At 49.2% G+C, this 12,728-nt stretch overlaps 1 protein-coding gene across 1 annotated transcript; it reads left to right on the top strand.

The window, feature by feature from the left end:
• The first annotated feature begins 485 nt into the window (after positions 1–485).
• LOC120371406 (aquaporin-12-like) lies at positions 486–8,937 on the top strand. Its single transcript, XM_039487091.1, has 3 exons — positions 486–2,158; positions 4,018–4,134; positions 7,288–8,937. Exons 1-3 carry the CDS (start codon positions 1,552–1,554, stop codon positions 7,464–7,466), a joined length of 903 nt encoding a protein of 300 aa, XP_039343025.1. The 5' UTR covers positions 486–1,551; the 3' UTR covers positions 7,467–8,937.
• The last annotated feature ends 3,791 nt before the right edge of the window (positions 8,938–12,728 follow it).

Genomic DNA, 12,728 nt, shown 5'->3' with positions numbered 1-12,728 from the left:
GGACATGGTGGTGGGATGTATGTCTAAGCATGTCCATTCCACTGCTCCTTTACAGACAAGGTTCAAATAAATCTATCACACTGGGGAGAGTGAGCTCGGAACTTGTCTTTGAGTTTGTCTCCTACCCATGGATCACTGGGGGGAAAATGCTACAGCCACTGTAGCACTTCAATGTAGACACTACCTATGCCATCAGTGTAGGTAATCCACGTTCCCAAGGTGGATTTGATGGAAGAATTCTTCCATCAACCAAGTGCTGTCTGCATCAGGGGTTAGATCAGTGTCGTTATATCTCTCAGATACGGATTTTTCACACCCCTGAGAGAGGTAGCTATACCAATATACAAGCCTACTGTAGACCAGGCCTAAATCACGTTTGCTCTGGTTTTCCTTTTCCTTGTTGGTGTCTCAGTTCCCTCCATCCTCTTTCTGTTGTATCCACCATGCAATAATGACACTATGCTCCTTCCTAGGGGCATGCTTCCTCTTCCTGGGGCAAGAGGGCAATGAAAGATAAACCTGGACTCTGTAGTGTGTCCTGCTATCTGATCAACATAGAACATTGGTTCTCCGAGGAGAGCCCCTCACTTCTCAAGCCTGGAGGATACAGTTGTATTTTAGACCCTGAGGAGGGAGGAGACCTAAAAGGATGAATGCAGTGATGACTTTTCAGGATCCCATGTAGTTAGCCTTCCCTGGCCTGGGTATGCAAAGAGACTTCTATCTGTTCTCCTTCCCTACACAAGCTCTGTGCTGCCTTTCCTTTTCATCACCACCTTGTTGATTTCGCAGGGCTTTCACTGTGAGCTCCCTGCTCCTAACTACCTAAGAACCATTAAGGCGCTGTACAATAACCAATCCCAAACACTGAAATAGAGAGAAGCTGCCCAAATATTCTGCCCACCTGAAGCAAAGATGACATAAGTGCTGCTTTCTGCTCCAGTTAGCAGATCTATGCAGTGAGTGACCTGCTGGGCCAGAACAAACCAGTCAAAGGCTCATAACACAGCCTCACAAATAATAAACCTGGGGCAGGAGCTGGGCTTTACCAGATTTGCTGCCATGGTGTGAGTTGCTGGACCCACTTGCTAGATCCAGTTGTAAAACAAACCAGCAGTGTAACTTTGGAGACAAGTTCTGAACAAACCCCAGGCTGCAGGTTGTTGGTGCTCTAATTGCAGCAAGTGCTGATGGTTAAAGCAGAAGGAGGGGAGAGGATATGAGAGTCACATGGGGTCTGTGGTTGTCTCCCTTCTGATTAAGGGTGAAGGCACAAGGTCAGGCAGGCTGCTGGGGATAGCAGAGAGCAGCATACATTAACACTGGCCGCAGCTGATACTGTAGGTAGGAGAATCTCACTGTCGGCCCCTTAATGGCTTTGCATAGCTGCACATGTGGATTTTCCCGAAGACTCCCTTGACCCTGCTGACTGGGGGCCTGTCAGGCTGTGCCACGTTGGCTTAAAAGTACCTTTATAAAGAGGAGGAAGAAAAGGTCGATCTGTTCTTCAGATGGTGACACTCATGCTTTGCTGTCTCTGTTGGGCTTGTTATGGCAGGCTTGAATGTTTCCATTGCCTTCTTTCTCTCAGTTGTGGCTATTTGTGAGGTGATCAGGCAGGTTTCCAAGAGACTTCTGCCTCTTGGAGTGTACCGTGGTCTTGTCAGAGAACTGGTCAGCTCGTTACAGTTGTGTGCTTGCTGCCTTGAGCTGAGGATGCTGATGGAGATTGGTCCCTGGGGTGGTGGCTTTGGCCCAGATGTGATTCTGACCCTCCTCTTCATTATCTACTTGATTCATGGTGTGTCTTTTGATGGAGCTTCTGCTAACCCCACAATCTCTCTCCAAGAATTCCTGGTCATGGATTCCTCCTTTGTGGCTACTGCTGTCAAACTTCTGGTCCAGTTTGTGGGAATGGAGGCAGCTGGGATTCTCACCACACACTACTGGTCCTGGGAGCTGACTGACTTCCACCTCATCCAGAATCTAATGGCCCTGGATTGCAGTTCCTCTATCCATACCTCTTTGTACCATGGCATCTTTGTGGAAGGCATCTGTTCTTTCTTTTTCCATTTGGTGGCTCTCAAGTTTCAGCACAGCCACCCTCTGTACAGAGCGCCTGTCCTGGCAGTGACTGTGACCACCCTGGCTTACACAGGTGAGAAGCTTCTACATTTCTTTCCCCCCGTAATATCTGGGTGTAAATACAAGAAAGGAGTGTAGATGAAACTTGGGGAGCTAATGAATCGGCTTTTCAGCTCCAGAGATCTACAGCTACATAGTGGTTAGCTCACAGCCAGTGCTAGTTTAGGTTCAGCTCTACTCATGTTGCTAAAACCAGCATCTGAGCAGGTATAGGTGGTAGTCTCTACGCGAGAGGGGGCTCCCCATGAACTTGGCACATCCACTGCATATTAGGAGCCCTCTGCATGCTAGGGGAACAGAGTGCAGCATTGAATAGAAGACAAATGTTCCTACCTGTGGCTCTTGTATGGCCCCCCTTACAGTAGTATCCGAGTGCATCAGCCAGCCCTTCTGCATGGTGGGTGAGTGCTGTTATACCCATTGTACAGATGGGAGCGGAGAGACTTGAGTGACTTGTCTGAGTCAAACAGGAAGTCTGTGATTAAGCAGGGACTTGAACTTGCATCCTAGGCTAGGAAAAGTCAAAAGGACGCTTGCACTCCAAAAATAAACATTGGGAAGCAGAGCAATGCACAGTTAAGGTTGTCTCTCTTCTCCACCCTCCACTCCCCCCCCCAAAACAATCTTAACCCCACCTTCATGTGGCCACCCACTCTCCTCCCAAGATCTTGGTAATTAGACACCTAGACACAGCGCTTAATGTATAATGAAAGAGGCGCCAGGGCTCAAGCAATTAGGTGGTGGTGCTCAAGCAATTTTTTACTTTCATAACAGATGGGCCAAGCCCAGTGGTACTGCCAGGGCTCTGAACTGCTAGGCCCAGAGGTGCTGGGGCCCAGCCCTGGCAAGTCCCAGCACAAATCAAGCACTGTCTATACACCATACATCTCCAGGATTGGTAGTTCATGGACTTGCAGATGTTAAGGCCAGAAAGGCCCATTATGACCATCTAGCCAGACCCCCTGTGTAATACAAGCTGAAGAATTTCACTCAGGGATTCCTGTGCCTAATCCAGGTAGAAAAATGTCCAGGTCTTGATTTTAAACATTCAAAGTCATGGATTATCCACCGCCTCTCTAGGCAAGTCAGTTCCAGTCATTTACCTACAGTGGTTTTTTTAAAAACCCTGTACCTTCTAGTCTGAATTTGTCTAGTTTCAGCTTCCCAGCACTGGCCCCTTGCACCTTTTTCTTACCGACTGAAAAGCTGTCTCCTGTCAGGAATCTCTTTCTCAAATAGGTTCTTGTAGACTATGATCAAGTCACCTCTTAACAATTTTGCTCACTCAGCCCTGTTATGCTGCACATACTCAACATGTGAACCTGCACATCACCCACCCGCTCATCTGTGGCAGTGGGGTCTCCCCCAGATGCCATCTTGCCTTCTAACTCCTTGACAAGAGAGTAGCACACCAGGAACACCATTCAGCAGTTACTTCACCTTCCACTGCTAGGTGGTGGTGTTTTACAGCCAGTTTAACCCTTTACTTCTCACTCATCACCTTTCCTTACAGATGTCTTATGCGCTGTTTACCCTTGCAGTTAGGTAATGTATACTCTGCAGCATTAGCCACACTGGACATGAGGGTCAGGCTGTCCGGTGCTAGTAGGGTTTGTGGTTGAACTGTGTCAGTATCAGAGGTTGGACATCATGCAGCTAGGAGGCTGGGGGAGGGATGGGTATCTATTTGACATGGAGGCATTGGGCTGAGTTAAGGTTGTTCAGGGTGACTTGACGCTGCTTTTTCAGAAAGTTCAAACATAAAGTTCTGGCAATAGAACTTCTCTAATCCTGCCTGTTGCCCAACACCCATTTGTTCAAATCCATGTCAAACAAGTGGGACCCAACACTATTTGTTTTCTTCTTTCACAGCTGGGCCTTTCACGGGGGCCTTTTTCAACCCCACCCTGGCCGCCACGGTTACTTTTCACTGCTCTGGGAACATCCTGCAAGAGTATGTCCAGGTTTACTGGCTGGGACCCCTCACAGGTGAGCTGTGTTCAGGGTACCGGTAGGTGCAGAAGCTATTGCTGACTGGTCATGCTGGGCCACAACCTAGAGAGTGGGGCGGAGGATGTGGCTGGGGTGAAGCCTCCCTAGCATGTCTGCCGTGTTAGTGAACCTGCATGAAAGGGACAAGTATTGAGCATAGAAATCAGAAACTCCTGCTGGTATGTGACAACTCCTTGTGCTCTTATTTATTATGGAGGTTTCTGGAAAGTGTAGGGGACAATTTCCTGGTGCAAGTGCTGGAGGAACCAACTAGGGGAAAAGCTCTTCTTGACCTGCTGCTCACAAACAGGGAAGAAATAGTAGAGGAAGCAATAGTGGATGGGAACCTGGGAGGCAGTGACCATGAGATGGTCGAGTTCAGGATCCTGACACAAGGAAGAAAGGAGAGCAGTAGAACAGAGACCCTGGACTTCAGAAAAGCAGACTTTGACTCCCTCAGGGAACTGATGGGCAAGGTCCCCTGGGAGAATAACATGACGGGGAAAGCAGTCGAGGGAAGCTGGCTGTATTTTAAAGAAACCTTATTGAGGTTGCAGGAACAAACCATCCCGATGTGTAGGAAGAAAAGTAAATATGGCAGGCGACCAGCTTGGCTCAACAGTGAAATCCTTGCTCGTCTTAAACACAAAAAAACAGCTTACAAGAAGTGGAAGATTGGACAAATAACCAGGGAGGAGTATAAAAGTATTGCTCAGGCATGCAGGAGTGAAATTAGGAAGGCCAAATCACAATTGGAGTTGCAGCTAGCAAGAGATGTTAAGAGTAACAAGAAGGGTTTCCTCAGGTATGTTAGCAACAAGAAGAAAGTCAAGGAAAGTGTGGGCCCCTTGCTGAATGAGGGAGGGAACCTAGTGACAAAGAATGTGGAGAAAGCTAGTGTACTCAATGCTTTTTTTGCCTCTGTCTTCACAGACAAGGTCAGCTCCCAGACAGCTGCACTCTGCAGCACGGTATGGGGAGGAGGTGACCAGCTCTCTGTGGGGAAAGAAGTAGTTCGGGACTATTTAGAAAAGCTGGACGAGCACAAGTCCATGGGGCCGGATGCGCTGCATCCGAGGGTGCTAAAGGAGTTGGCCGATGAGATTGCAGAGCCATTGGCCATTATCTTTGAAAAATCATGGTGATCGGGGGAGGTCCCGGATGACTGGAAAAAGGCTAATGTAGTGCCCATCTTTAAAAAAGGGAAGAAGGAAGATCCAGGGAACTACAGGCCAGTCAGTCTCACCTCAGTCCCTGGAAAAATCATGGAACAGGTCCTCAAGGAATCAATTCTGAACCACTTAAAGGAGGGGAAAGTGATCAGGAACAGTCAGCATGGATTCACCAAGGGCAAGTCATGCCTGACTAACCTAATTGCCTTCTATGATGAGATAACCAGCTCTGTGGATGAGGGGAAACCAGTGGATGTACTATTTCTTGACTTTAGCAAAGCTTTTGATACAGACTCCCACAGTATTCTTGCCAGCAAGTTAAAGTAGTATGGGCTGGATGAATGGACAGTAAGGTGGATAGAAAACTGGCTAAATGGTCGGGCTCAACGGGTAGTGATCAATGGTTCCATGTCTAGTTGGCAGCCGGTATCAAGTGGAGTGCCCCAAGGGTCGGTGCTGGGGCCGGTTTTATTCAATATCTTCATTAACGATCTGGAGGATGGTGTGGACTGCACCCTTAGCAAGTTTGCAGATGACACTAAACTGGGAGGAGTGGTTGATACGCTGGAGGGTAGGGATAGGATACAGAGGGACCTAGACAAATTAGAGGATTGGGCCAAAAAAAATATGATGAGGTTCAACAAGGACAAGTGCAGAGTCCTGCACTTAGGACGGAAGAATCCCATGCACTGCTACAGACTAGGGACCAAATGGCTGGGCAGCAGTTCTGCAGAAAAGGACCTAGGGGTTACAGTGGACGAGAAGATAGAGATGAGTCAACAGTGTGCCCTTGTTGCCAAGAAGGCTAATGGCATTTTGGGTTGTATAAGTAGGGGCATTTCCAGCAGATCGAGGGATGTGATCATTCCCCTCTACTCAGCACTGGTGAGGCCTCATTTGGAGTACTGTGTCCAGTTTTGGGCCCCACACTACAAGAAGGATGTGGATAAATTGGAGAGAGTCCAGCGGAGGGCAACAAAAATGATTAGGGGGCTGGAACACATGACTTATGAAGAGAGGCTGAGGGAACTGGGATTGTTTAGCCTGCAGAAGAGAAGAATGAGGGGGGATTTGATAGCTGCTTTCAACTACCTGAAAGGGGGTTCCAAAGAGGATGGATCTAGACTGTTCTCAGTGGTAGAAGATGACAGAACAAGGAGTAATGGTCTCAAGTTGCAGAGGGGGAGGTTTAGGTTGGATATTAGGAAAAACTTTTTCACTAGTAGGGTGGTGATGAACTGGAATGGGTTACCTAGGGAGGTGGTGGAATCTCCTTCCTTAGAGGTTTTTAAGGTCAGGCTTGACAAAGCCCTGGCTGGGATGATTTAGTTGGGTTTGGTCCTGCTTTGAGCAGGGGGTTGGACTAGATGACCTCCTGAGGTCCCTTCCAACCCTGAGATTCTATGATTCTATGGAGGGAGGCTAGTCTTGCCATTGGAGCCAGATGCTCCTTGCCCTTCCCAATACTCCTCCTCCCCATCAGCCAGGCTGGAACTCTGCCACACCCAAACTGAGCCACATTAAATTTCACTTGCCAAACATTGGCCTTGGGGGGAGGGAGGATGACGGGACACTTCGCAAAGCATGAGGCAGATGGGACTGAGAGGGGCAGGAGAGATGACGGGGTTAATGACACGGTGATGATCACTCCTCATGGAGGTATGTTGTTGCAGACTGTCTGCAGACTCAGGAAGACCATGCCTTGGCAGTTTCACTCAGTCTATAATTTGAAGGTTATCCTCACAGCCATAAGCCCCAGATATGTAATTTCTGAAATGAAGCTTATATACTGCAGCGCCAGATGGCTGCCAGGTACAGTAGCTTGCAGCGATACTTCTGGGGGACTCCAGCGGCTTTTGACCCGGTTGGAGCGGGCACCATCTGACAGCAGGAGAGGAGAGGTTGGGTGGTGCATGTCAAAGGATGGGTGGGGGAGATGGTAAATGACATGGCCTAATCCCCCTGTTTCTGCTTCCAGGGATGCTTGCAGCCCTGCTCTTGTACCAGGGAAACATCCCAAGGCTCTTCCAGAAAAACCTGCTTTACAGCCCAAAGAGCAAATACCGGACCCCTAAGGGGAAGGCTGTGCCTGGGATCAAACAGACAGGAGACAATGGGGAAGGGCAGCTGCAGCTGCGAACTAAGCCCCGGAGCTGAGTGACGGGTGTGAGAGGGTCCCCCAGCCAGTGCCCATCTCTCCTTCCCATCGGGCCCCTCCCATGGCCAGACTGACAGGACCTGGGCCTGAAGACGCCTGGCCAGCTCTGTGATGTGTGAGCAAGCATTCACTGGGGGCACCATGGGCTTTTCATGTCACTGTGTAAGTGTACCAGCTGCTTTGGCCACGTGTGAACAATCCCTCCGCGCTGGCCCATGAAGACCTGGCTGTGAAAGCCCCCGGAAAACATTGCCAGCTAGCGCACACCTGACCAGCAGCAGAGTGGTGTGATCACAGGCTCCAATACTGCGCCAAAGCACGACCTAAAGGGCACATGCCTTCCACCCAGCGCACATCCCTCCTTCCTGATCTTCCCCAGCCCTGAGGGCAGGGCAGGAAATCATCACCACCATTCTGCTCCCTCAGTACAACCAGGCATCCACCCACCTCGCTCCCCAAGGAAAGGGCTGGCGCTGTTGCAGGGTCTCAGGGCTGTGCTCACATGTGACTGTCCACTCTCTGGCTTGGCTCAAACTCTGTAATGTCACTGCCATTGAATATAAATGTTACCTCCAGATAGTGGAGCAAGTCCCCACTTAGGCATCTGTCTCTAGTGGTACATTGGATGTTCCAGGGGAAGAAATTATACACTGTCCTTTTAAAAATAGAAAGGCCAAGCAGTGACTGCTCAGTGAAACAGCCCTTCCAAAGTGTCCTGCAGCTCTTCACTGCTGGCCCCTCTGGCCAAGAGGGGCTTGAGTGTCGGAAAGTTTGAGACCCTAAGTTTTTCCTGCTTCGCTCCAGCCTTGACGGTGAATCCAGTCCCCAGGCTCAGCCCAGCCATGCAGGGGCTGTCCGTTTCTTCTTTGCCGACAGCAATACAAGCTGAGTTGGGAAAGCCAGCTGTAATTGCTGCCCCTAGCTAACGGGTTGTACTCTAGGGGGGAAATTCGCCCCAGAAGAGACTATTCTGGCACGATCTGAGCAGTGCTCAAAAGGTTCGGTCCTGCCAGATGCTGAGCACTCTGGCTTTGATACAGCCAAGCACTTAAGTAGAGCGAAGTGAAAATCAGAATTTGTTGTATGAGAAATTCTGATGTTTTCATTCCCAATTGGGACAAAAAGTCAATATCAAAATTGGTCATGGAATGAAAAGTTCCCCAAAATTTCAATCTGAAAATGTTGAAACATTTTTATTTTGACATTGATTGAAACAAAATGTTTGTGACTGTCTTGAGTCAAAATGCTTCATTTGCATTAGTTCAATATTAAACTACATTTGCCAGTGGTACTGTGGTGCCTCGTGGGAGTTGTAGTTCAGGTGCCTCTTGCTGCCATTCACCAAGGCCAGGCTCCTGGGCCAGACTATATTTCCCATGATGCTCTACAGTCATGTAATGTCCATGTAGCCCAGTGTGTGATGTTTCACTCCATATTCTTTATGAAAATATGCTGATATGAATGACATAACTGAGATGTACTTTATGCAAGATAGGTCTTGTAAGGTATCATTGGAAAGGTTATGATTTACTGAATGTAATTATCCAGTTTGGATGCCTGCATCATTTCTGTATCTGAAGTTAGGAATATTAACAATGTATCTGTATTTCAAATGTGTTACTTTGGGTACCACTCCCAACCAGTGCTTCAGGTACAACAATGGAAAAGCCAGACAAGGCTAATGAGCCATTAGCAGAGACAAGGGACTATGAAAGAGCTTCCTGTGGATGCTGGAGACAGCCTACGAGCAATGGCTGCCACAGCCATGCAGAGACTGGGTCTGAGTCACCTGGTACTAGATACCTCTCCTCCCCTTTTGGAATGCTAGTGGTTTTCCACTAGAAGATAAAGGGTTCCTGCCTTGCACAAGAGCTATATAAGGCAGGGGAGTGACATCGTCATGGTTCTCTCCTCTGCCTCCCCACCCAAAGAGACACTGAAAAAACACCTGGAAACAAGAACTGAACTGGGGGGCAGAAGGGTTGAACCCAAGCTGGAAGGGCATCTAGCTTGTGAGTAATAACTAAGGTTTCAGGATGGATACTAGTGCATCTGCCTTTCAAGACTTTCTGTAATCTGCCTGCAGCAATATCTAGGGTGAGAACATTAGAATGGCCCTACTGGGTCAGCCCAAACATCCATCTAGCCCAGTACCTTGTCTTCCGACAGTGGCCAATGCCAGGTGCCCCAGAGGGAATGAACAGAACAGATAATCATCAAGTGATCCACCCCCTGTCGCTCATTCCCAGCTTCTGACAAACAGAAACTAGGGACACCTGGTCCTGTCCATCCTGGCTAATAGCCATTGATGGACCTATCCTCCATTTATCTAGTTCTTTTTTGAACCCTGTTATGGTCTTGGCCTTCACAATATCTATTGGCAAGGATTTCTGCAGGTTGACTGTGCGTTGTGTGAAGAAATACTTCCTTTTATTTTAAACCTGCTATTATTTGTTACCAATTAGTTATTATTTGTAACCAATTGTTTTTAGTGAAACTAGCTTAGTTTGTGTGTTTGGTTTAATTTGTTTAGTAATCTGCTTTGTTCTGCTTGTTACCACTTTTACCACTTAAAATCTGCCTTTTATAGTTAATAAAATTTATTACTGAACCCAGTTTCTGTCATTTCTAACTGGGCAGGGTGAGAAGTTGTGTATACCTTCCTCCACATTGAGGGAGGAGGCGGATTTCATAATGTGTCTTTGGGTCTGCACTCGAAGGCAGGTGGACACCTGAGCGCTGGGGCAAGTCCCTTAAACTGAGCCTTCCGAGAGCTGATCTCAGTGTCTGTTTCATTCTGCAGTTGGGTGTGGCCCTGCCTGTGCGTGTTGGAGGAGGCTTAATAGCCTGACTCAACAAGACACACAAAAAGGGTGCCCAAACCAGCATAACAGGCAGGCTCGGTGGTATTTCAGCACAGTAGGTGGCATCTTAAGGGGGACAGCCTGTCACAGTGGGATGGCCACAGTGCATCATGGGAGATCTAGTTCAGTCTAGAAGTTCAGCCAATAAGAGGGAATGGACGCATGAAGCACTCAAACTACAACTTCCATGAGGCAGTGTGGCATTATTGACAAATGCAGTTCAATGTTGAACTGACACAGAACGAAGTGGTTCAATTCAGCTAAATTGAACTTACCTAAAATGAAATATTTTGTGTAGATTTTGCCTATGGAAAATTGAAAAAATTGTGCTAAATCAAATGCATTCTTGGAAAACTTGTTTATCAGCGACTGCATTTTCTGTTGGAAAATCATTGCTGGGAAACGCCCGATCAGCTCTGCCCTTTAGTACGCTCATAACTGAAAGCACATCCTAGCCACACCGACCTCCATAGGCCTATTCACCTGCTTAAAGTTCAGCTTGTGCTTTAAGTGTCTTGCTGGAGTGAGGGCCGGAGAGCCCAGCACCTCGCAGTACGGAGCCTATACAACGGAGCACTCCTGGGAGTGATGCTGAATTAGGGCAAACTGCACAACAAGAGACCAGTTACCCATAACTTAGCACCAACTATCAAGACAGGCAATAATGGGAGGCGGATCTGCAGGAGGAATAGGTTTCCTTGCAGTGAGATCCTGCAGTACGTGGATGGAATTTAACAAAGGGGAAACAAAATTATGGCTGTCTACCACACGCCTATGGCAGAAGTGCTGGGTTTCAGCACATTTCCATGTGTAGTACGTTAAGGGAAGAAGAGGGGCCATTGTGCCCTCTATTACATACTGCTGGGCATGAGTTGTAGCTTGTATTCTATACCTGGCTCGTGCAAGAAGGATGTTACAATTGGTTGCTGGCTTCTCAGAACCAACTCCCTTCCCCCACTACCGCCAGTCACATTTATGACTTGGGACGCCTATGTGATGGAGTAGGGAGTGGGGCGGACTGACCTGGGGATGTCATGGGCCAGGTACAGTAGCTTGCAGCGATACTTCTGGGGGACCACCAGCTGCCTCTTGATTTCCACCCCCCCCCCATGACTCAACTTTCCCTGGGGGAGCTCATTCTCCCACAAGAACCTCTCCTGGCAACCTCTCCCCATGGTCTGTACCACACTGAGGTCAGCCAGGTCCCTGAGCTTCCACAAGGAGAGGTCTTTCTGCAACTCCTGAAACTCAGTGGCTGGGGAAGGGATGGGGACCAGCTCCCTCTCGCTGGCTGGGCCTGAGGCCGCAGCCCCCTTGAGCCTTGTCCCTGGGCGCCCTCTCCCCACCAGCGTAGGGTTCTGTGCCTCCAGTGTGGTACCCTTCCCGAGATCAGGGCATTGTGCCCCTCACTGGTTCTGGCTACCGGTCATGACCAGGGCATTCTGGGGGTTGCTTGGCCAGTTCTCTAGGTCCCCCCCATCAACACCTCAGTGAGCAAATGGTGGTGCACCTTCATGTCCTTGGGGCCCTCCTTGGCCCCCCACTTGAGATGTACCCTTGCCATGGGCACCTTGAAGAGGGTCCCACCCACGCCCCTCAGGGTCAGGTAGGTGCTGGGCATCATCCCATCTGGAGCTACCACCTCAGCGCCTGTGTCCCAGTATCCACTGACCTTCCTCCCATCCACCTCCATGGGAACAAAGCACTCGCTTTGCAGGGACATCCCTGTGCCCACTCTGTAAACTGAGAACCTTGTGTCCGGGGCCCTCCTCCCTCCTGAGCAGTTGGGAAGCTGTCAGCCCCCCCTTGCCTGTGAAGCCAGCCCCTCGTCCGGATGGGTCCCTACCCGGTTAACCCTGTGTGGGTTCAGTCTGTTGAGTTTGTCCTTGAGCTTGGGGCACTGAGTCTGTATGTGGCCTCTCTGGCCACAATAATAGCAGCTCATGTCCTGTTGGTCCCCTGAAGCCTGTCGGTTGGCCCTGATGCCAGATGTTCCCCTTAGGAGGGGATTCTCCATGGTTCCCCTATGGGAGGTCCTAAGGTGACACTCTCTCTCTGAATCATGGTGGACCTGGTCCTTTGGGACTCCTTCCTGCCACCCTCTGACCAGCTGTTCACAAACTCATCAGCCAACTGCCCTGCATGTCATGGGTTCTCTGGCTTTTTGTCCACCAACCATAGCCTCAGGTCAGATGGGCATTGTTCATACCGTTGCTCCAGTACCATTAGGTTAAGCACGTCCTCCCTAGTTGGGGCCCCATCTGCCCACTTGTGGGCGTATCCCTGCATCCAGAGGGCCAATTCTAGGTATGTGACCTCAGGGATTTTACACTGATTCCGGTACATCTAGGGAGTCAGCCCAAACTTGCATAGCAGGGCTTTTTTGAACAGTTCATA

This window comes from Mauremys reevesii, linkage group 9 (genome assembly GCF_016161935.1).
Source record: "Mauremys reevesii isolate NIE-2019 linkage group 9, ASM1616193v1, whole genome shotgun sequence".
In the NCBI taxonomy this organism is placed as follows: domain Eukaryota; kingdom Metazoa; phylum Chordata; order Testudines; family Geoemydidae; genus Mauremys; species Mauremys reevesii.
This window is presented reverse-complemented; position numbering and strand designations above follow the sequence as displayed.